The sequence below is a fragment of the Pecten maximus genome, chromosome 17, assembly GCF_902652985.1.
Source record: "Pecten maximus chromosome 17, xPecMax1.1, whole genome shotgun sequence".
NCBI lineage: Eukaryota > Metazoa > Mollusca > Bivalvia > Pectinida > Pectinidae > Pecten > Pecten maximus.
This window is the reverse complement of record NC_047031.1, coordinates 608581-635322: the sequence shown is the minus strand read 5'-3', so window position 1 is coordinate 635322 and position 26742 is coordinate 608581. Positions and strand designations below refer to the sequence as shown.

The 26742-nt window shown below is 39.5% G+C and overlaps 1 protein-coding gene across 1 annotated transcript in view; it reads right to left on the bottom strand.

Annotated features, from left to right (window-relative positions):
- The window catches only part of LOC117315909 (fasciclin-1-like), a 113859-nt gene extending 90831 nt beyond the window's left edge, over window positions 1-23028 (bottom strand). Inside the window, exon 1 of the mRNA XM_033870329.1 lies at window positions 21822-23028. Within this exon, the coding sequence (XP_033726220.1) occupies window positions 21822-21950 (129 nt within the window). The 5' untranslated portion in view covers window positions 21951-23028. The remainder of the gene's footprint in view (window positions 1-21821) is intronic.
- Window positions 23029-26742: the final 3714 nt, after the last annotated feature.

Here is a 26742-nt window from a genome sequence, read left to right as displayed (position 1 = left end):
TACAGGTAGATTGTGTATAAACACAGGTAGGTACTCGTTACTTACACGTTATACGAACACCTATACTAGCGGACACGTGAACACGCCTACATGCATTTTCCCAATCAAAGGACAAGACGCAATGTTTACATCTAATCAAAGGACAGGACACAATGTTTACATCTAATCAAAGGACAGGACGTGGTGTTACATCCAATCAAAGGACATGACGTAATGCTTAGATCCAATCAAAGGACAGGGGGTGATGTTTATACCCAATCATAGGACAGGACGTAATGCTTAGATCCAATCAAAGGACAGGTGTGATGTTTACATCCAATCAAAGGACAGGGTGTGATGTTTACATCCAATCAAAGGACAGGGTGTGATGTTTACATCCATTCAAAGGACAGGGAGTGATGTTTACATCTAGTCACAGGAGAGGAGAGAATGTTTACATCTCTCAAACATAATCTGGTTATTTAACAGTGATGTGTTGGAATGTATTTTAGATAATGTTGGTATATGTCGATCACAGCATGTATCAGGCGTAATAATACTGTGTATATTAAATGTATTTAAACCCTTTTTATCCCTCACGTCAGACGGAGATATACCATTATGTAGATCTCTAACAGAACTATGCTATGGTAAGGTACAGCCCCCGATAATTAGATGATTGTAATCCGTCCATACTTCACAGTGTTGTGGGAAAAGCCTTGACATGTTATACACTTTGAGTCGATACCATCTCCGGTAAGTATCTTTGTATGTGGAAAACGGAGAAAACCCACCTGGTCTCAAGCAGGTGACAAAATACATGTAGATTTTCACGTCCAATCCGAGGGTATGTGTGTGTGTGTGTGTGTGTGTGTAAGGTCCCGTTGCGTGGAGGTTTTGAGGTATTCGTTAGTCCCCCGTACCTGTGTATATATAAGTCTAGTTGTGGGGAGGTTTTGAGGTTAGGTCCCCGTACCTGTATATATATAAGTCTAGTTGTGGGGAGGTTTTGAGGTTAGGTCCCCGTACCTGTGTATATATAAGTCTAGTTGTGGGGAGGTTTTGAGGTATTCGTTAGTCCCCCGTACCTGTGTATATATAAGTCTAGCTGTGGGGAGGTTTTGAGGTAGTCGTTAGTCCCCCGTACCTGTGTATATATAAGTCTAGTTGTGGGGAGGTTTTGAGGTAAGGTCCCCCGTACCTGTGTATATATAAGTCTAGTTGTGGGGAGGTTTTGAGGTAGTCGTTAGTCCCCCGTACCTGTGTATATATAAGTCTAGTTGTGGGGAGGTTCTGAGGTAGTCGTTAGTCCCCCGTACCTGTATGTATGTAAGTCTAGTTGTGGGGAGGTTTTGAGGTATTCGTTAGTCCCCCGTACCTGTATATATATAAGTCTAGTTGTGGGGAGGTTTTGAGGTTAGGTCCCCGTACCTGTGTATATATAAGTCTAGTTGTGGGAAGGTTTTGAGGTAGTCGTTAGTCCCCCGTACCTGTATATATATAAGTCTAGTTGTGGGGAGGTTTTGAGGTAAGGTCCCCGTACCTGTATATATATAAGTCTAGTTGTGGGGAGGTTTTGAGGTTAGTCCCCCGTACCTGTATATATAAGTCTAGTTGTGGGGAGGTTTTGAAGTAAGGTCCCCATACCTGTATATATAAGTCTAGTTGTGGGGAGGTTTTGAGGTTAGGTCCCCGTACCTGTATATATATAAGTCTAGTTGTGGGGAGGTTTTGAGGTAAGGTCCCCGTACCTGTATATATATAAGTCTAGTTGTGGGGAGGTTTTGAGGTTAGGTCCCCGTACCTGTATATATATAAGTCTAGTTGTGGGGAGGTTTTGAGGTAAGGTCCCCGTACCTGTATATATATAAGTCTAGTTGTGGGGAGGTTTTGAGGTAAGGTCCCCGTACCTATATATATATAAGTCTAGTTGTGGGGAGGTTTTGAGGTATTCGTTAGTCCCCCGTACCTGTGTATATATAAGTCTAGTTGTGGGGAGGTTTTGAGGTAAGGTCCCCGTACCTATATATATATAAGTCTAGTTGTGGGGAGGTTTTGAGGTTAGTCCCCCGTACCTGTGTATATATAAGTCTAGTTGTGGGGAGGTTTTGAGGTTAGTCCCCCGTACCTGTGTATATATAAGTCTAGTTGTGGGGAGGTTTTGGGGTATTCGTTAGTCCCTCGTACCTGTGTATATATAAGTCTAGTTGTGGGGAGGTTCTGAGCTGGTACCTACTCATCAACAGAACATTACCAGTCTGTGTATGTTTGTTTATAAGAACTAACATCTGGATCTACACACAACTCCTGTCAGTGTTGAGAAACAGATGACCATCAAGTGGTAATATACGGTATACAAGTCTACTTCAGTCCGTGTTCAAACACTCCACACATCGTCTAGATTTAACTATGTGGAGAAATCATAGACTTGGTAAACAAAACAATATTGCACGTGACACAGGTGTGTGTTACGAAACAGATATTGTCTGTTTTTGCATGTTTTACGTGATATGTAAGTTTCATGGAAACAAATGTCGGATGAAATTAGAGTTTAACTTGTAATGTGAGTACTTATATATTCAGATTGTCTCTAGCCAATAAGATGTACATTTACCCGAGAGTAGGTGGTCTATTACAAACTAACACGACCAGTATCCGTGGTCAGTAGTGACGGTAGGTAGGTCTATTACACACCAACACGACCAGTATCCGTGGTCAGTAGTGACGGTAGGTAGGTCTATTACAAACCAACACGACCAGTATCCGTGGTCAGTAGTGACGGTAGGTAGGTCTATTACACACTAACACGACCAGTATCCGTGGTCAGTAGTGACGGTAGGTAGGTCTATTACAAACTAACACGACCAGTATCCGTGGTCAGTAGTGACGGTAGGTAGGTCTATTACACACTAACACGACCAGTATCCGTGGTCAGTAGTGACGGTAGGTAGGTCTATTACAAACTAACACGGCCAGTATCCGTGGTCAGTAGTGACGGTAGGTAGGTCTATTACAAACTAACACGACCAGTATCCGTGGTCAGTAGTGACGGTAGGTAGGTCTATTACACACTAACACGACCAGTATCCGTGGTCAGTAGTGACGGTAGGTAGGTCTATTACACACTAACACGACCAGTATCCGTGGTTAGTAGTGACGGTAGGTAGGTCTATTACACACCAACACGGCCAGTATCCGTGGTCAGTAGTGACGGTAGGTAGGTCTATTACACACTAACACGACCAGTATCCGTGGTCAGTAGTGACGGTAGGTAGCTATATAGGTCTATTACACACTAACACGACCAGTATCCATGGTCAGTAGTACATCCGGTACTCGTATCTGTTTGGTAGCCATGTTTTACCTTGTACATCGTTAATAGGTAAAGCTCTTGTACAGGTGTAGACATTGTATAAACACAGGGGTTCCCATCTCTCAGTTATATTAACAATGTAGCATTTGTATACAATGGACGTAGTGTAGTAAAACACTCAAGTGTAATTTTTTTAGAAGTTCAGAGTAAAAATGAGTCCTTATACCACGTGTGACGTACTTGTATGATACACGTATTGAGTCAGGGGTTATTGTTAGGTGAGTACGAGGTCAGGGGTCAGGGGTTAAGGCTCAGATGCTAGGGTAGGTATACATTATATTAGCACATTTCGGTACAAATGATTGATCAAAAACATGACCTACACAGTATCATACCGCTGTTTCGTCATTATAGAAGGGTCACTAGTGACGAGGGCCGAACGTGTTGATTCCTATAGCAGACGAACGTACATTTCAGGTCGACACGTCGAAAACTTGACGGGAAGGAACAGAAGCTCAATTAGACACATTTTATAATGTTGAACAATAGATTCTAATTATTCTCAAGTACATATGTAATGTGGCATACCTGTGCATGTTACAGAAAACCTCGGGAAATAACGTCCACCAGCAGTGTCTGCCGAATGTAATATTGATGCTTGTATCAATGATATGCACTATTAAAAAGGGATTATCATGTTCAGCGAGACTATATCACAACATAAGATCCATGTATTTTGTCTGTGACATGAGATTTCAATGAGATCGCACTATAAAGCGGCCGGTTACCTGGAAATAGTATACACCTTCCTGACATTCTGTACATGACCTTATCTTGTGTTGGTATGACGGTATACATGAACAGTCAGACCAACATACAAGAAACTTTATTTTAAGTCTAATATACCAAACATTTTAACGTAAGATCGAAAAAGCGTATATTTCGACAAACATAAATTAAAACAGATATACAAACAACAACATAAATGTATCACATCACTAGTTTAGATAGTTACCAATCACAGATATAGATTTAAATTACATCATAGATTGATGTTTAAAAAAAACAAATATCTAAGAAAGAACACTTGTATAACATAGACACTGTTACTAAAGTTGAATTAAAACACTATAGAAAAGTGTTAGGTACATACATGTATATGCTTATGTACGAAGAGTAAAACATTCTATAATACACACTCATATATTGTATATTGAAATAAAATAATATAGATAGTAATTTAGATAAATGAAATTAAGCTGAAAATTGTTAGATTAGAATTAAGACTTTAGACATATGTGCACAAGCATACAATATTCAGAGCAATGCATCACAAAATAATAAAAAAAAAACGATTTTTATTAGAACTCGGCACACTATTACAAAAATGTATGTGCGACAAAAACACATACAGAGCATATGGAATAAATAAACAAAAGGCGTACACCACAGGAGGACAGTGAAGCTGACCATCTAACCATCAACTGACTTGTTCTCAAAGGTAATCCCGGATTATAGGAATTTACATAATCACATACATGATAGATTTTGAATTGTAAAAGTACAAACTAATCTAACTCATCTGCATCAATTCTTTGAGATCGTATAATTTCAATACAAAGCACCCCTAGTAGATTAAGTTCCACGTACAAAAACTACATTTCTTCAATGTGAGAGTAAATCTGCCTGTAAATTATTGGATCACAGTGGCCCATTGGTACTCATTACCGCTAACGAACTTCGTGGAACTTTCCCATTTTAGAAGCATGCCGTTTCGCCGCAGAATTAGATTTATAGCCTTCTAATAAAACTCCATTTGCCAACCCGTTTGTGATTGGTCCTCTCAGGGGACCGGAAGTGCTCTGCAGTTAATATATGTAAATCTAACTTACATGTCCTCAATGTGACGTGTCCCGTTATACAGCACGCTACAGACTTGTAAAGCTTGTTAGTGAGATGTGTGTCGGCGGGAAACTGAACAAAGTCGTGCGGGGCTGGTAGTTATCGATGATATTACACTAACATATCACACTGTATAAGCTCGTTAGGGAATATTCACAATGCCATCATTTTGTTAGGGACTCGCTAAATAGTGCCCGGCTCTATACCCTGTACCAGACTTACATTGATGTGTATGTTTATTGGGGTATGTTAGAGGGTCGTGCTGAGTAATGCAAACCTGCCCGACTATTTCAAACATACACTGTGTAATTGATAGCGCGGGGGAGGCTATTAAAGTTTAGTTTAAGATATCCATCTTAAATACAAATAGAAAGGTTCTGTCACAGTTTTGTCTGCTGAAGAAACCAGCTCTTTACCAATGTTTGTGTTTTTATCGAGATTCCTTATTTGACTGCGTCCATGAGACAAGAATAAAACATTGAAGTTAGGATTGCATCTCGTCTTTACTAACCTCACTGCCATCAATAATCTCCCTTGAATCGATAAACACAAGAAAAGAATAATGTTTTGGAGTAGAAAGCCGCCATTAGTCAGATAACTAATCCCGTCCCATGATCCCCAAGTCTGACCCCTAATCCACAGACTTTCCATGGCTATAACCCCGCATTCTTCCTCCTATCAGTGCTATATAATATGTTCGAGACTTCTGGACAAGATGGTCATCGAACTGGCCCAAAGACCTTCAGACAATATATCGAACGCACCTTTGGGACAATCCATCAGCCGGGAATACTGTTGGGAGGAGGACGTCTTTCGATATTAGTAACGAGGCTTGACTTGTGTCTACCGGGAAACTCATTTGTCAGTTTCCATTTGAAATCCTTTTTAATGAAGTGTGTGACATTAAGATCGCAGTCTTACCTGTCATTGTTTCTATTTCTCTAATGTTTACGTCACTCACACTTCTATCAGCCATAAAGCCCGGAAACACTGGGATCAGTTTTTAGAGGCCCCTGGGCCCGCAATTTTCCTGAATGACCCACATGATTCAGAAAAACCCTTTAAATGTCTATAGATGGCCCATCAATTATGTTACACATAGATAATGACCGATCCACTTGGTAACCGAAAATACTCCCTAGAAACATACCTTCACACTAGCGTTAGAATGAATGACGCTATTCTTTATTAACAATATTGATGAATATTCGTTTTCCTGATGATAACATACAGGTATTTATCCTCACACTGGACAAATCGTCACAGTATAGAGGTAAGTATAACTACACACCTATATCATTATATCAGATACTCGGGTCATCAGCCATTTCGTGAAGTCAGGTTCACAATTTCAAATGGATTTCAGAATTATAACGGAAATTCTCGAATGAATAAAAATTACCACTTTAAGTGGTATGTTAGCTTGTGATATTGTTCTATCACTCGGATTGGTGAGACAGCATGTTAAAATAATACTTTGCTGTTTTAGGATACAAGTGTACAGTTAATGTATCAATGTCCATAAATATCTAATTCTGCATATAACCCAGTTAAAATTTAGCGTCTAATCTTTCATCATATTAATATCAAATATAACCGAGTTATAATCCAACGTCTCAACGCTCAATGGATAAATGTCAACGTCGGTATCAACCAGGTGAAAACACAGAACGACTGACAACAGACAGTAAGACAGCAGTGCCCGGATGGTGTTGACCATTGACCAGGACATGTGGACAACATTGTCTAGGTAGTGATGGTTACTGACTGGGACACACAGACAACAGTTTTCGGGTTATACTGACCTATGATACAGTATTTCACTAGTATTTTCTATATATATACACATCAATCATCCGTAAAAAACGGTTTAAATACTTAACAATGCATATCGTCTTCTTTGTAACAAAATCAATGGATATACGTGATTTATTGATGATTAATACATTCTGCTGTCTGTTCGAGTAAATATGATTTAGAGCGATCGATTTTGTAAGTCTGATATCCCGAGTGTAGTAGGAGCCTGGGTGGGTGGTAAACCCTGACGGTGTGTCTGAGATAATTACATTGCCCATTTTATATATGACCCACGTGAGACCCACTCCGACCAATTAGTTCGGTCTATTGCCCATTCGAGTGACCACTCTTTGCATATTTAGGGTTCGAAAATGACCACCTCTATCCTGTCTCCACACTAATAGTGAGTCTCCTATCGTTAGCGCCGGACTGGTAATTCCTGGCGCGCTCATTTCACTGTCGTCTCGACGTGAAGTCGATACACGTGGTCAGTTTAGCACGCGCTGCTGCTGACGTTAGGTTGCTATCGATAGGGTGGACAAACGTTATTACGTAATTCGTTTTCATTTAATACTAAATACCGGATGTCCGCGCAGACTTGGCCGCCATTGATCAATAATTCATGGCGTTACTTTGGAATGATGTAAATCAGCCACCGTTTATCGTCCTGGTTGATGGTATCTATCAGCTTACCGTGGACATCAAGCACGTGACCAAACGTCTGTAGCAGAAATGTTACGGACCATGTCTGAACATGTCAGAGTTATCTCCCCTGGTATAAGTAACGTCAACAGAGGTCTTGACTTAACCTAAGCGATTCAGTTGATTAAATAGTTCATCAAAGTACTACACGTTAAACTAAGCGATCGCAAACATGAAACTTAAAAGCAAACACTACGACGAAAAGAAATATCTTTTCAGTTCATTCATCGGAACTTTAAAATACGATCTAAACCTCAATCTTAATATAAATCTTGATCTTAGCCAAAACATCCTCTCCCGTTACCACTGCCTTAAGACGACATCAACAAATTATAATAAATCATGATCGCAAGGACCATCTGTCAATGTCTTCAACAAATCAAAATAAACCATCATCTCTCTGTGATAAAATGAGGAGCGACATGCCATCAGACAGATTGGCATTTCTACTCTGACACGATTTCAATTTGATATTAAATTGTGTTTAACACAAGAAATTGGCCAACCAATAAAAGGCAACAACCTACGACAAGGGACATAACTCTTGTAATCCTATCAACATTATTTAGTAATTGTCTCCCTAGTTCGTCCTTGGTTCAGCACGTAAACAACACCTGCAGTATGATCTCCCTCACCTCAGTGTAATCTAACCAACACACTTTATAAACCACACTATGAAATAACAATAATTTTAAAACCCGTAATTTTAATAGTTACGTGAATCAATAACCCGAGTGTTGTGTAGGTAAGCTGACACCACGTCAGTATGTTATTATCAATACATGTTAACTCACTGATATTCATGTACGTAATAGTCACAGACACGTAATCGTCTCGTGAGCGTGAGAACTTCATACACACACAGGACGTGTGGATAGGTACATGTATACTATGTAAAATGTCATACACACACAGGACGTATGGATAGATACATGTATACTATGTAAAATGTCATACACACACAGGACGTGTGGATAGGTACATGTATACTATGTAAAATGTCATACACACAGGACGTATGGATAGGTACATGTATACTATGTAAAATGTCATACACACACAGGACGTATGGATAGGTACAGGTATACTATGTAAAATGTCATACACACAGGACGTATGGATAGGTACAGGTATACTATGTAAAATGTCATACACACACAGGACGTATGGATAGGTACATGTATACTATGTAAAATGTCATACACACAGGACGTATGGATAGGTACATGTATACTATGTAAAATGTCATACACACACAGGACGTATGGATAGGTACATGTATACTATGTAAAATGTCATACACACACAGGATGTATGGATAGGTACAGGTATACTATGTAAAATGTCATACACACAGGACGTATGGATAGGTACAGGTATACTATGTAAAATGTCATACACACACAGGACGTATGGATAGGTACAGGTATAATATGTAAAATGTCATACACACACAGGACGTATGGATAGGTACATGTATACTATGTAAAATGTCATACACACACAGGACGTGTGGATAGGTACATGTATACTATGTAAAATGTCATACACACACAGGACGTATGGATAGGTACATGTATACTATGTAAAATGTCATACACACAGGACGTGTGGATATGTACATGTATACTATGTAAAATGTCATACACACACAGGACGTGTGGATAGGTACATGTATACTATGTAAAATGTCATACACACACCGGACGTATGGATAGGTACATGTATATTATGTAAAATGTCATACACACACGGGACGTGTGGATAGGTACATGTATACTATGTAAAATGTCATACACACAGGACGTGTGGATATGTACATGTATACTATGTAAAATGTCATACACACACAGGACGTATGGATATGTACATGTATACTATGTAAAATGTCATACACACACAGGACGTATGGATAGGTACATGTATACTATGTAAAATGTCATACACACACAGGACGTGTGGATATGTACATGTATACTATGTAAAATGTCATACACACACAGGACGTATGGATAGGTACAGGTATACTATGTAAAATGTCATACACACACAGGACGTGTGGATAGGTACATGTATACTATGTAAAATGTCATACACACACAGGACGTATGGATAGGTACATGTATACTATGTATAATGTCATACACACACAGGACGTATGGATAGGTACATGTATACTATGTAAAATGTCATACACACACAGGACGTATGGATAGGGACATGTATACAGACAGGACGTATGGATAGGTACATATATACTATGTAAAATGTCATACACACACAGGACGTATGGATAGGTACATGTATACTATGTAAAATGTCATACACACACAGGACGTGTGGATAGGTACATGTATACTATGTAAAATGTCATATACACACAGGACGTATGGATAGGTACATGTATACTATGTAAAATGTCATACACACACAGGACGTATGGATAGGTACATGTATACTATGTAAAATGTCATACACACACAGGACGTATGGATAGGTACATGTATACTATGTAAAATGTCATATACACACAGGACGTATGGATAGGTACATGTATACTATGTAAAATGTCATACACACACAGGACGTATGGATAGGTACATGTATACTATGTAAAATGTCATACACACACAGGACGTGTGGATAGGTACATGTATACTATGTAAAATGTCATACAGACAGGACGTATGGATAGGTACATGTATACTATGTAAAATGTCATACACACACAGGACGTATGGATAGGTACATGTATACTATGTAAAATGTCATACACACACAGGACGTATGGATAGGTACATGTATACTATGTAAAATGTCATACACACACAGGACGTATGGATAGGTACATGTATACTATGTAAAATGTCATACACACAGGACGTGTGGATAGGTACATGTATACTATGTAAAATGTCATACACACACAGGACGTATGGATAGGTACATGTATACTATGTAAAATGTCATACAGACGAGACGTATGGATAGGTACATGTATACTATATAAAATGTCATACAGACAGGACGTATGGATAGGTACAGGTATACTATGTAAAATGTCATACACACACAGGACGTATGGATAGGTACATGTATACTATGTAAAATGTCATACACACACAGGACGTATGGATAGGTACATGTATACTATGTAAAATGTCATACACACACAGGACGTATGGATAGGTACATGTATACTATGTAAAATGTCATACACACACAGGACGTATGGATAGGTACATGTATACTATGTAAAATGTCATACACAGACAGGATGTGTGGATAGGTACATGTATACTATGTAAAATGTCATACACAGACAGGACGTATGGATAGGTACATGTATACTATGTAAAATGTCATACACAGACAGGACGTGTGGATAGGTACATGTATACTATGTAAAATGTCATACACACACAGGACGTATGGATAGGTACATGTATACTATGTAAAATGTCATACACACACAGGACGTATGGTCACTTAAAGTTATAGGTACATGTATACTATGTAAAATGTCATACACAGACAGGACGTGTGGATAGGTACATGTATACTATGTAAAATGTCATACACAGACAGGACGTATGGTCACTTAAAGTTATAGGTACATGTATACTATGTAAAATGTCATACACAGACAGGACGTGTGGATAGGTACATGTATACTATGTAAAATGTCATACACACACAGGACGTATGGATAGGTACATGTATACTATGTAAAATGTCATACACAGACAGGACGAATGGTCACTTAAGTTATAGGTACATGTATACTATGTAAAATGTCATACACACACAGGACGTATGGATAGGTACATGTATACTATGTAAAATGTCATACACACACAGGACGTGTGGATAGGTACATGTATACTATGTAAAATGTCATACACACACAGGACGTATGGATAGGTACAGGTATACTATGTAAAATGTCATACAGACGAGACGTATGGATAGGTACATGTATACTATGTAAAATGTCATACACACACAGGACGTATGGATAGGTACAGGTATACTATGTAAAATGTCATACAGACGAGACGTATGGATAGGTACATGTATACTATGTAAAATGTCATACACACACAGGACGTATGGATAGGTACATGTATACTATGTAAAATGTCATACACACACAGGACGTGTGGATAGGTACATGTATACTATGTAAAATGTCATACACACACAGGACGTATGGATAGGTACATGTATACTATGTAAAATGTCATACACACACAGGACGTGTGGATAGGTACATGTATACTATGTAAAATGTCATACACACACAGGACGTGTGGATAGGTACATGTATACTATGTAAAATGTCATACACACAGGACGTGTGGATAGGTACATGTATACTATGTAAAATGTCATACACACACAGGACGTATGGATAGGTACATGTATACTATGTAAAATGTCATACACAGGACGTGTGGATAGGTACATGTATACTATGTAAAATGTCATACACACACAGGACGTATGGATAGGTACATGTATACTATGTAAAATGTCATACACACAGGACGTGTGGATAGGTACATGTATACTATGTAAAATGTCATACACACACAGGACGTATGGATAGGTACATGTATACTATGTAAAATGTCATACACAGGACGTGTGGATAGGTACATGTATATTATGTAAAATGTCATACACACACAGGACGTGTGGATAGGTACATGTATACTATGTAAAATGTCATACACACACAGGACGTGTGGATAGATACATGTATACTATGTAAAATGTCATACACACACAGGACGTGTGGATAGGTACATGTATACTATGTAAAATGTCATACACACACGGGACGTATGGATAGGTACATGTATACTATGTAAAATGTCATACACACACACGACGTGTGGATAGGTACAAGTGTACTATGTAAAATGTCATACACACAGGACGTATGGATAGGTACATGTATACTATGTAAAATGTCATACACACACAGGACGTGTGGATAGCTACATGTATACTATGTAAAATGTCATACACACACAGGACATATGGATAGGTACATGTATACTATGTAAAATGTCATACACACACAGGACGTATGGATAGATACATGTATAATATGTAAAATGTCATACACACACAGGATGTATGGATAGGTACATGTATACTATGTAAAATGTCATACACAGACAGGACGTGTGGATAGGTACAGGTATACTATGTAAAATGTCATACACACACAGGACGTGTGGATATGTACAGGTATACTATGTAAAATGTCATACACACACAGGACGTGTGGATAGGTACAGGTATACTATGTAAAATGTCATACACACACAGGACGTGTGGATATGTACAGGTATACTTTGTAAAATGTCATACACACACAGGACGTATGGATAGGTACATGTATACTATGTAAAATGTCATACACACATAGGACGTGTGGATAGGTACATGTATACTATGTAAAATGTCATACACACACAGGACGTATGGATAGGTACATGTATAATATGTAAAATGTCATACACACACAGGACGTATGGATAGGTACATGTATACTATGTAAAATGTCATACACAGACAGGACGTGTGGATAGGTACATGTATAATATATAAAATGTCATACACACACGGGACGTATGGATAGGTACAGGTATACTATGTAAAATGTCATACACACACGGGACGTATGTATAGGTACATGTGTACTATGTAAAATGTCATACACACAGGACGTGTGGATAGGTACATGTATACTATGTAAAATGTCATACACACACAGGACGTATGGATAGGTACAGGTATACTATGTAAAATGTCATACACACACAGGACGTGTGGATAGGTATTAGGTACATGTATACTATGTAAAATGTCATACACACACAGGACGTATGGATAGGTACAGGTATACTATGTAAAATGTCATACACACAGGACGTATGGATAGGTACATGTATACTATGTAAAATGTCATACACACAGGACGTATGGATAGGTACATGTATACTATGTAAAATGTCATACACACACCGGACGTGCGGATAGATACATGTATACTATGTAAAATGTCATACACACACAGGACGTGTGGATAGGTACAGGTATACTATGTAAAATGTCATACACACACAGGACGTATGGATAGGTACATGTATACTATGTAAAATGTCATACACACACAGGACGTATGGATAGGTACAGGTATAATATGTAAAATGTCATACACAGACAGGACGTGTGGATAGGTACAGGTATACTATGTAAAATGTCATACACACACGGGACGTGTGGATAGGTATTAGGTACATGTATACTATGTAAAATGTCATACACACACAGGACGTATGGATAGGTACATGTATAATATGTAAAATGTCATACACACACAGGACGTATGGATAGGTACATGTATACTATGTAAAATGTCATACACACACAGGACGTATGGATAGGTACATGTGTACTATGTAAAATGTCATACACACACAGGACGTGTGGATAGGTACATGTATACTATGTAAAATGTCATACACACACAGGACGTATGGATAGATACATGTATACTATGTAAAATGTCATACACACACAGGACGTATGGATAGATACATGTATACTATGTAAAATGTCATACACACACAGGACGTGTGGATAGGTACATGTATACTATGTAAAATGTCATACACACACAGGACGTATGGATAGATACATGTATACTATGTAAAATGTCATACACACACAGGACGTATGGATAGATACATGTATACTATGTAAAATGTAAATGATCTACACTAAAGACAATCCGTGCCTTTTTATTCATCACAGCACAACTACGACAGGGAATTCAAATCTTAACCTTCAGATCGCTAACACATAGTGTATATGATACATTGTGCTCATTACTTGGTAAATAACATAGTAACACAATTGACGAAAGAAAACAACTTTATGACTCGTTCCCTGACAGGGCTTCGAACTCATGATCTACGGCTCTCAATCGCCTAGCCATATATATAATTATTACATAATGCGTTTGATTTTCCTAAACTATACCCATAAGCTATAATTTGAACTATTGCACGGCTAAATGACTATTGAATGGTCACATGCGAACTATTGAACACCTGTGACGTTTCGAAATTTCGTCCTACCCTTTCAAACGGCAAAGTTACTCAGATGCCAAACACTGCGGACGATAGTCGTGATGACTTCTAGTCCGACAGGAAAGTCGAGATGTCAGTGATTCTAATTGTGTGTTAGTGATTATGTTATAAAACAAGTATACCACGGGCGTCTGTACAATAGTCCAGGATATTTGACCCTCGGTACTGATAATCGACCGAGGTTCTCTTGCACTCTGCCTTCTTCCTCTTACAATAGAACATCAGTCGATTAACAGTACCTCGTGTCAAATATTCTGGACTTTTGCACAGACACCAATGATATACTTGTATAATATAACACAGTTAATTACGCCTGGGAGGGACAGAAGAACCCGGAACCCAGAAAATACAGTTAATTACGCCTGGGAGGGACAGAAGAACCAAGAAAATACAGTTAATTACGCATGGGAGGGACAGAAGAACCCAGAAAATACAGTTAATTACGCCTGGGAGGGACAGAAGAACCCAGAAAATACAGTTAATTACGCCTGGGAGGGACAGAAGAACCCAGAACCCTGAAAATAAAACAATTATTTATTGTATATAATACAGCAACACCTACTCCCCAAGTTAGCCTAACGATAAGCTCATTATAAACGCCATGCAAGATCCTGACCATTCGGATCATCCCCGGGTAAGATCTGGACCATTCGGATCATCCCCGGGTAAGATCCTGACCATTCGGATCATCCTCGGGTAGGATCCTGACCTTTCGCCGGTAAACTGTGGAAGGGAGCTTCTAAATATAAAGGAACTACGCCGTGGTACTTTATAATCAGCATTAAACCAGATATGTGGAGATATATTCCCTAACTTTACGTGCTACAATAACTTCTCAGTTTAATGTTTTACAGTGTCATCAAAGGCTACTGGCCTTAAATTACACCTAGTAAACTGGAATATAACAGAACTCACAAACACCTTAAATTGTGCCTATACTAATGAAGGCTGCAGCAATAACACCATTCAAGGTCACGCGCGTAAACCATTACAGTTGCATGTTTAATTCGATTTGAATTTTAAGATGAATTATCAGGATTTTCCAGAAAAAAATGGTTTATTCGTTTGAATAATTTCTAACGTCAATTTCATCTAATTAGATTAGACCGGGAACACGGTGTCTCTGGGTCTCAGTCTGTCAGTGGGGACTGACGATGGCTTGTGAGGCTCTCATTTTAACATCCCGTGTGTTCTATTCGTAAACAAAAACAAACCAATTAGTACACAGCTGCTAACACATCGATTTAGGCAAGAATTGACAGCAGCATTTAACACGGTCCAGATTCCATCTCCAAAATAATGACGTAAGACTTTGTTGTTTTGATGCACATGCGCGTAGACTATCAGTGTACGTCACTATTCGACTATATATTATATAGTATTACTAGTGTAATTGAAAAGGTCGAATGGCGATGTTTAAAGCAGAGGGGATTCTGCAGCTGGGGAAAGTACGTCGTTATATTTTCAGTAGCAGTGTATTTTTGTATTTCAAATCCCAAGACCAAACTTTTAATTTTCATATACAGGAAATATCTTTTTCATATATTATCTAATAAAAAAAATGGTTAAAAACTTCTGAAAAACATATTGCTTAAGGACTTCGGTTGACTGGCTAAATTAACCTTGATATTAAAACTCTAATGATCGGCGTGTCTACAGAGCAGAAGTCCCGGGTTGGAATCTCGGTCATATCGATATCTCCCTAGCCTGCTGTCGTGCCTTCCCGCCTTTTCTACGCGCAATGTAGCCGAGAAAGTCTCTTATACATTTCATCAACGACATCGGTAGAATCGTGTACGTCAAGTCGCATATTATATGAATATTGTGTTATCCTATATGCTGTGTTGCATTCGGAATAAATAAATTGAATACGGTTTAGACCAAAGACATGTACTTGTACATGTAGTCAACAGCTAGCTTTCGCTTGTCATACAAACTGAGCATGCGTCAAAGAATCGAAACACGTGACAGTGTTTATAATTAAAAAAAAAAAACTCGTTCATTTGGTATGAATTGCATGCTTTCAATAACACGGGAAAGTGACAGACATTTCAGGCATTTAAAAGCCAATTCAGATAAAACAGATAAAAAATAAATAACTATAAACTTTCCAGTGGCATTAAACACAGTAAATTCACGTTGACGATTCGTCACGTGAGAATTAATTATAGATAGTTAGTTTAACGAGAAAAAATAGATTACAGTGTTTTTTTGTATGGTACCGACGATAACGACTGGGACTCGGCAGTCCCCAGACACCTATAAATAACAATTCGAATGCTCCGATCAATTTCCAGTGTTGCATATTGTATACAATCGAACGCACCGGAGCGAAAAGGATTACGTATCCCCGTACTATTTGATAGGGAAATGTCAACAAATGTCTCGGGGTTTCGTATGTCACAAAGAGTCGGCCCCGTTACGGGCAACTGATGCATATGATGCGAAATGAATAAGGTTAGCGCCGTGGTCTGACTTCGAGGTTACGATGTTTACGTGTATGTGGAATCTTTATCAACTGATACTTGTTAAGTCAGCAAAACATTTTGTAATTTAAAAACGATCTTAATATTACATGCAGTTGCGAGTTATAGTGAGTAGTGTTAAAAACAGCTGGGAAGCGACGAAGGAAACACAAAAACAACAGAAAGATATGGCCCGTGAGGTTTAACAGCCCGATACTCCAATGATTTCTCTAATTTTCAATATTGGATTTGAAGCTTTAATAAAATACGTGTATAATTATCCCTCAACTTTACCAGATATGGACAAATTTGCTTTGTGAAATTTAATTTGCAAATCTTTATGACGTCTGCCACCTGCTACTTAATCGGAAGTGCTCTCCTCGGGTTGGAGGTGCGTTCAGGTCACTGACGCTGACGGTCTCGCGCTGGTATTGTCATTGGTATGTCGGGGGTTTTGGCGCCGGTTATGATTAGCCACGTCATATATACAGAGATGAATCCAATATAACATGAAAATATTCAAATTCAACAACATATCCGCGAGCATATCAGATTGGCCAATCATTGACATGTTGGGTACAAGTCACAGTCACATGTACACTTACAGGTGGAATAACCGTAGTATAACAAGTATTATCAATCACTTATATCAACCGTCACTTATACCAACCGTCACTTATATCAACCGTCACTTATACCAACCGTCACTAATATCAAACGTCACTTATACCAACCGTCACTTATATCAACCGTCACTTTTACCAACCGTCACTTATATCAACCGTCACTTATATCAACCGTCACTAATATCAAACGTCACTTATACCAACCGTCACTTATATCAACCGTCACTTTTATCAACCGTCACTTATATCAACTGTCACATATACCAACCGTCACTAATATCAAACGTCACTTATATCAACCGTCATTTATATCAACTGTCACTAATATCAAACGTCACTTATATCAACCGTCACTTATACCAACCGTCACTTATATCAACCGTTACTTATATCCACCGTCACTTATACCAACCGTCACTTATATCAACCGTCACTTATATCAAACGTTACTAATATCAAACGTCACTTATACCAACCGTCACTTATATCAACCGTCACTTTTATCAACCGTCACTTATATCAACTGTCACATATACCAACCGTCACTAATATCAAACGTCACTTATATCAACCGTCATTTATATCAACTGTCACTAATATCAAACGTCACTTATATCCACCGTCACTTATACCAACCGTCACTTATATCAACCGTCACTTATATCAAACGTCACTTATATCAAACGTCACTTATATCAACCGTCACTTATACCAACCGTCACTTATACCAACCGTCACTTATACCAACCGTCACTTATATCAACCGTCACTTATATCAACCGTCACTTATATCAACCGTCACTTTTATCAACCGTCACTTATATCAACCGTCACTTATATCCATCGTCACTTGCATGTACCGTCTCTTTTATCCACAGTTACTAGAAACTCCAAAATCATGAGTTGAGAGTCTCATTTAAATTTTCATTGACAGGTCATTTGACCTTCGTTAAGTCACACGATAACTGTGTCGTCACGTGATAATAGTTAACTTACGATTTGGGAGACACTTATACCGTTTATGAATAATTTAGCGATTTGTGAAACTAGTGCATGCGTATACATAGTTAAAGAGACCATAAGTGTCGACCTCGTAGCTATGGTTACGGACATTCAGTGTTCATCTTGAATGTAAATAGCTTCATCGCTTGTTTTCTAGTGAAAGGACTGTAAATAACTTCCTTTCGTTTGGATTTGATAATCGTTTAAATCATTCAATGTATTAAATAAGTCCACCACCACATCTCGCCGGATAAAATCCGACAATGATACGTGATTACATCAGATGTGCCAGCTCTGTCGGCGACAGTCGACGTCAGCAGCACGCGACGTGACGTACACAAGATGTCACGTGCCGCGTTTAACAACATTCAAACGATTTAAGTCGTGATTTGAACAGTATTCGAAATAAATTTAGGAATAATTGGCAGAAGATCGCTACATCATCGGCCCCGGGGACGTTCCGGGGAGGGTTTCATCATCAAAAAGTGAGTAACTATCTCGCACGAAAGGGGGGAGCATTCATTTCACTAAAATGCAGCGAGGTTAGACCTGTTTTATCACAGATATCAACACAAAAAATTAGGGTTTAACGCCGTCGTCGGTAATGCACTGTGCCTCTGGGACACGTCCGTTATATCTGTATCGTGGTTTATTTTGTCTACATGAAGATACATGTAGGAAACAGGCGAGTACAGTGTAATATATAAAGATCATCGTCATGTAAGTAACATCGTCTAGAGAGGATCAGCCCCATATCTAACGACCACCTCGCATAGCTACAGAAATGGAAACAGACGGGAATTTCACAGTTAAAGTGCACACGCAATACAGATGTGGTTTTTGAATTTCATTACAGCCTTGTTATATTTGTTTTAATAAAAATCAATCGTGAACACAGCGAGACTATACTTTTTTTATGAAAAGTTCTATTTTGTCAAACAGGGTGAATATTACTGCGGAAATGTTTAAAAACTCGCAAGAGAAAATTACAGCGTTAACCCTTTTCAGTCTCGTAAGTTTCTAAAACAAAATCGATTTTAGATGTTGACTGTACTTTATAAGCCTAAAGTTATAAGTGAATTGTACGTTAGTATGATCCTACTAACCACCTCCCTCCTCCAATTCAAATTCTATTCCGGGTCGGAGTCGTACACTTATGGCGAACCATTTAATTACAGCACTCTTTGTAACAAAATAACGTCACACGATATAATAACTTCATCGTTACATGACGTCACACTTTATAAAAGATGACGTCATACTCTGCAGGACATCATATTTTACACCATAAAGTTACACTGTATCACAACATGATCCCTCAGTTAACAGCACAACAAAACGTCATAGAAATGTGACGTCACGTTTAGTCCATGACGTCACAATTGATGAGTTAATAACATCACGATGAATGAACAAATGATTATCCGTCAAAGACGGATAAGTGTTTTCAACAGTCATCTTTCATTATCGCCGCCGTGACAATTATGACGTCACAATAATAATGACGTCAAAATAAAGGTTTGGAAGTTATGGATTCGGAACATTCAAGTGAGGTTGGTAAAGTTATATAAAGGGGCTGCAGTGTAAATGTAAACATAACAGCATTATATAAAATGTCACTTTAACACAATCAGACGTCGATTCAAAGGTTACCATTTCACACCACGACTCTTCTGTGCGTTTTAGTACACATAACATTTTGCCACTTGACCTATCGTACGTGCACAATTAGAAAGTCGTAAAACGGAAAGAAAGTTGGCGCAGAGAAGTTCAAGCTTTGATTTTAAAAAGTTGGCATTTCTGGTGGTCAACATTTGTACTGACACTAGCCCGTTTAATGACTCCCGTTTCGCTTTGGGAGACTTTAAATCGATACGACCCGGAGTTGGTATAGTTTTATGATTAGTGGATGGATTTGACTCCAATAATTACAGTCTAATGGGAGATAATTATAGGGCGCCTCACAGTAGATCTTCCTTTCACACTATCAAACATGTAAGGAAATTCACGACCTGTCGTTTCCGGGATACAGCGGCTGGGTAAGACCTAGTCTACATGAAGATGGGGCTCGCGATACAGAAAGGAATGTATAGTAGTCTAAAGAAAATTCACGACCTGTCGTTACCGGGATACAGCGCCTGGGTAGAAGGACACTGGTCCAGGGGGAATCCACGATCTGCCGTTACGGAGATACATCGGCTGGGTAAAAACCTAGTATAGAGGGCACGCGATACAGGGGAGAATCCACGACCTGTCGATACCGAGATTCAGTGGCTGGGTAAACACTTATTGTAGATGGGGCAAGCAATACCGGAAGGAACAAGGGGATATTTGTGACACGTAGCCAGGGAAGCATGGTGACAAGTAACCAGGGAAGCTTGGTGATACGTAATCAGGGAAGCTTGGTGACACGTGACCAGGGAAGCTTGGTGACAAGTAACCATGGAAGCTTGGCGATACGTAACCAGGGAAGCTTGGTGACAAGTAACCAGGGAAGCTTGGTGACACGTGACCAGGGAAGCTTGGTGACAAGTAAAAATGGAAGCTTGCATTGGCGATACGTAACCAGGAAAGCTTGGTGACAAGTAACCAGGGAAGCTTGGTGACACGTGACCAGGGAAGCTTGGTGACAAGTAACCAGGGAAGCTTGTTGGCAAGTAACCAGGGAAGCTTGGTGACACGTGATCAGGGAAGCTTGATGACGCGTGACTAGGGAAGCTTGGCGATACGTAACCAGGGAAGTTTTTTGACACGTGACTAGAAAAGCTTGGCGATACGTAACCAGAAGAGCTTGGTGAAATGTTACCAGGGAAGCTTGATGACACGTGACCAGGGAAATGAAATAAAACATTAACTATCTTACCTTTCGTAGTCTGTTGTCGTCGGCGATTAGTTGAGCGATTGTCCTCGTATTCCCCATGGTTAAACAACTGCTAATCCCAATGTTTATCACGCACATAACAGTACATACTACTCCAAAACTCTCCATCATATTGATGATATATAGAAGTCGTCTCAATTACTGTAATATAAGTTGTGTAAAAACCAAACGTCACGTGACCTCAGTTACCTCGTCCACCGGACATTACGGGCTACATTATTATTGCTCCAATATAAGAAGACGTTTCTGTAAACAACAGCTGACGGGCACATTGGTGAGCATGTGTACTATATCCAAGTAAAGTTAAATGATGGATACGTTCTGGGGGTTTTCTCGACCGCCTCTCTATACTCCTCGTTACAAATGACCAATTTTCTTGGAATTAATTTTAGTATTGGTACCGGATATAATGATGTTCGGGAAACTATGACGCAAACATGCCGCGCGGCCAACACGAGTTACCAGCGAGCTGTGTCACTACAAATGTCGATGCTCAATAAGTGAGCATTAATTTTAGGAAATAAATGAACACGCTGTCGTAAAGGATTTACGTGACAAGGAGACTGAAGTACATCGATTACAGAAAAGACTCGGGTTAACCGACAACCTTAGATTCTGGACGTATTTTACCGAAATGTATCCGGTCATGCAATCCGACAATCCGCTGTAAATAAGCGTTCGACTTACTAGTCCGGTTTAATAAAATGGTATTTTGATATCTTTAGATAGATCCGAGTTCGCAGTTTGTCATCGGCATCTTCCTGATCTTGTAATTAATCACATCAACTCCTTTCCGGTATACAATAGGAATTTCATCGATCACAAATTCACTTTATTCACTCATTTCTCACTTTATAATTTCCAGAGGCACAGAAGGATCAACTTATCAGATTCCTTCTACAGTATAATGTATCAATCCAGTGTCATATATGTCTCCACAGTGTCATATATGTCTCCAGGGTGTAATATATGTCTCCAGGGTGTAATGTATGTCTCCAGAGTATACGATATCTTTCCAGGGTGAAATATATGTTGGAATCGTTCGGAACTCGTCTGGGCGATAAGATCATGCATCACATGCGGAACACACTGATTACTTGTAAACACGGTAAACTTGGACGTATCTCGTCCCATAGAAAGTTACCACTATACCGCACCGCTCGGCTGGTTTTCTATTGTGATCGAATTACGACAGAATAAAAGATGAACATGAATTGTATGTCAGGTGGCCAGGAGCCCTGTGTTGTTGGTACGTAATGTCGTAACGACAGACGATCCGTGTGTGGACAGCAATGAAAAAGAACATTTCATTTCAAACGTATGAAAGCCGCCATAGTGAATAGACGCGCTGATCCAGAAACTATTTGGAGGCAGTGGAGCGTTGGACGAGGAAAGTTGGGGTGGAAATCCACACCGTGGGACTGTCAACACTGTAATAACTTAACCAACTCATAGGGTAGATATCACACCGTGGGACTGTCAACACTGTGATAACTTAACCAACTCATAGGGTAGATATCACACCGTGGGACTGTCGACACTGTAATAACTTAACCAACTCATAGGGTAGATATCACACCGTGGGACTGTCAACACTGTAATAACTTAACCAACTCATAGGGTAGATATCACACCGTGGGACTGTCAACACTGTAATAACTTAACCAACTCATAGGGTAGATATCACACCGTGGGACTGTCAACACTGTAATAACTTAACCAACTCATAGGGTAGATATCACACCGTGGGACTGTCAACACTGTAATAACTTAACCAACTCATAGGGTAGATATCACACCGTGGGACTGTCAACACTGTAATAACTTAACCAACTCATAGGGTAGATATCACACCGTGGGACTGTCAACACTGTGATAACTTAACCAACTCATAGGGTAGATATCACACCGTGGGACTGTCGACACTGTAATAACTTAACCAACTCATAGGGTAGATATCACACCGTGGGACTGTCAACACTGTAATAACTTAACCAACTCATAGGGTAGATATCACACCGTGGGACTGTCAACACTGTAATAACTTAACCAACTCATAGGGTAGATATCACACCGTGGGACTGTCAACACTGTAATAACTTAACCAACTCATAGGGTAGATATCACACCGTGGGACTGTCAACACTGTAATAACTTAACCAACTCATAGGGTAGATATCACACCGTGGGACTGTCAACACTGTAATAACTTAACCAACTCATAGGGTAGATATCACACCGTGGGACTGTCAACACTGTAATAACTTAACTAACTCATAGGGTAGATATCACACCGTGGGAATGTCAACACTGTAATAACTTAACCAACTCATAGGGTAGATATCACACCGTGGGACTGTCAACACTGTAATAACTTAACCAACTCATAGGGTAGATATCACACCGTGGGACTGTCAACACTGTAATAACTTAACCAACTCATAGGGTAGATATCACACCGTGGGACTGTCGACACTGTAATAACTTAACCAACTCATAGGGTAGATATCACTCCGTGGGACTGTCAACACTGTAATAACTTAACCAACTCATAGGGTAGATATCACACCGTGGGACTGTCGACCCTGTAATAACTTAACCAACTCATAGGGTAGATATCACACCGTGGGACTGTCAACACTGTAATAACTTAACCAACTCATAGGGTAGATATCACACCGTGGGACTGTCGACACTGTAATAACTTAACCAACTCATAGGGTAGATATCACATCGTGGGACTGTCAACACTGTAATAACTTAACCAACTCATAGGGTAGATATCACACCGTGGGACTGTCAACACTGTAATAACTTAACCAACTCATAGGGTAGATATCACACCGTGGGACTGTCGACACTGTAATAACTTAACCAACTCATAGGGTAGATATCACACCGTGGGACTGTCGACACTGTAATAACTTAACCAACTCATAGGGTAGATATCACACCGTGGGACTGTCAACACTGTAATAACTTAACCAACTCATAGGGTAGATATCACACCGGGGACTGTCAACACTGTAATAACTTAACCAACTCATAGGGTAGATATCACACCGTGGGACTGTCGACACTGTAATAACTTAACCAACTCATAGGGTAGATATCACACCGTGGGACTGTCAACACTGTAATAACTTAACCAACTCATAGGGTAGATATCACACCGTGGGACTGTCAACACTGTAATAACTTAACCAACTCATAGGGTAGATATCACACCGTGGGACTGTCAACACTGTAATAACTTAACCAACTCATAGGGTAGATATCACACCGTGGGACTGTCAACACTGTAATAACTTAACTAACTCATAGGGTAGATATCACACCGTGGGACTGTCAACACTGTGATAACTTAACCAACTCATAGGGTAGATATCACACCGTGGGACTGTCAACACTGTGATAACTTAACCAACTCATAGGGTAGATATCACACCGTGGGACTGTCAACACTGTAATAACTTAACTAACTCATAGGGTAGATATCACACCGTGGGACTGTCAACACTGTGATAACTTAACCAACTCATAGGGTAGATATCACACCGTGGGACTGTCAACACTGTGATAACTTAACCAACTCATAGGGTAGATATCACACCGTGGGACTGTCAACACTGTAATAACTTAACCAACTCATAGGGTAGATATCACACCGTGGGACTGTCAACACTGTAATAACTTAACCAACTCATAGGGTAGATATCACACCGTGGGACTGTCAACACCGTAATAACTTAACCAACTCATAGGGTAGATATCACACCGTGGGACTGTCAACACTGTAATAACTTAACCAACTCATAGCGTAGATATCACACCGTGGGACTGTCAACACTGTAATAACTTAACCAACTCATAGGGTAGATATCACACCGTGGGACTGTCGACATTGTAATAACTTAACCAACTCATAGGGTAGATATCACACCGTGGGACTGTCAACACTGTAATAACTTAACCAACTCATAGGGTAGATATCACACCGTGGGACTGTCAACACTGTAATAACTTAACCAACTCATAGGGTAGATATCACACCGTGAGACTGTCAACACTGTAATAACTTAACCAACTCATAGGGTAGATATCACACCGTGGGACTGTCAACACTGTAATAACTTAACCAACTCATAGGGTAGATATCACACCGTGGGACTGTCGACACTGTAATAACTTAACCAACTCATAGGGTAGATATCACACCGTGGGACTGTCGACACTGTAATAACTTAACCAACTCATAGGGTAGATATCACACCGTGGGACTGTCGACACTGTAATAACTTAACCAACTCATAGGGTAGATATCACACCGTGGGACTGTCAACACTGTAATAACTTAACCAACTCATAGGGTAGATATCACACCGTGGTACTGTCAACACTGTAATAACTTAACCAACTCATAGGGTAGATATCACACCGTGGGACTGTCAACACTGTAATAACTTAACCAACTCATAGGGTAGATATCACACCATGGGACTGTCAACACTGTAATAACTTAACCAACTCATAGGGTAGATATCACACCGTGGGACTGTCAACACTGTAATAACTTAACCAACTCATAGGGTAGATATCACACCGTGGGACTGTCAACACTGTAATAACTTAACCAACTCATAGGGTAGATATCACACCGTGGGACTGTCAACACTGTAATAACTTAACTAACTCATAGGGTAGATATCACACCGTGGGACTGTCGACACTGTGATAACTTAACCAACTCATAGGGTAGATATCACACCGTGGGACTGTCAACATTGTAATAACTTAACCAACTCATAGGGTAGATATCACACCGTGGTACTGTCAACACTGTAATAACTTAACCAACTCATAGGGTAGATATCACACCGTGGTACTGTCAACACTGTAATAA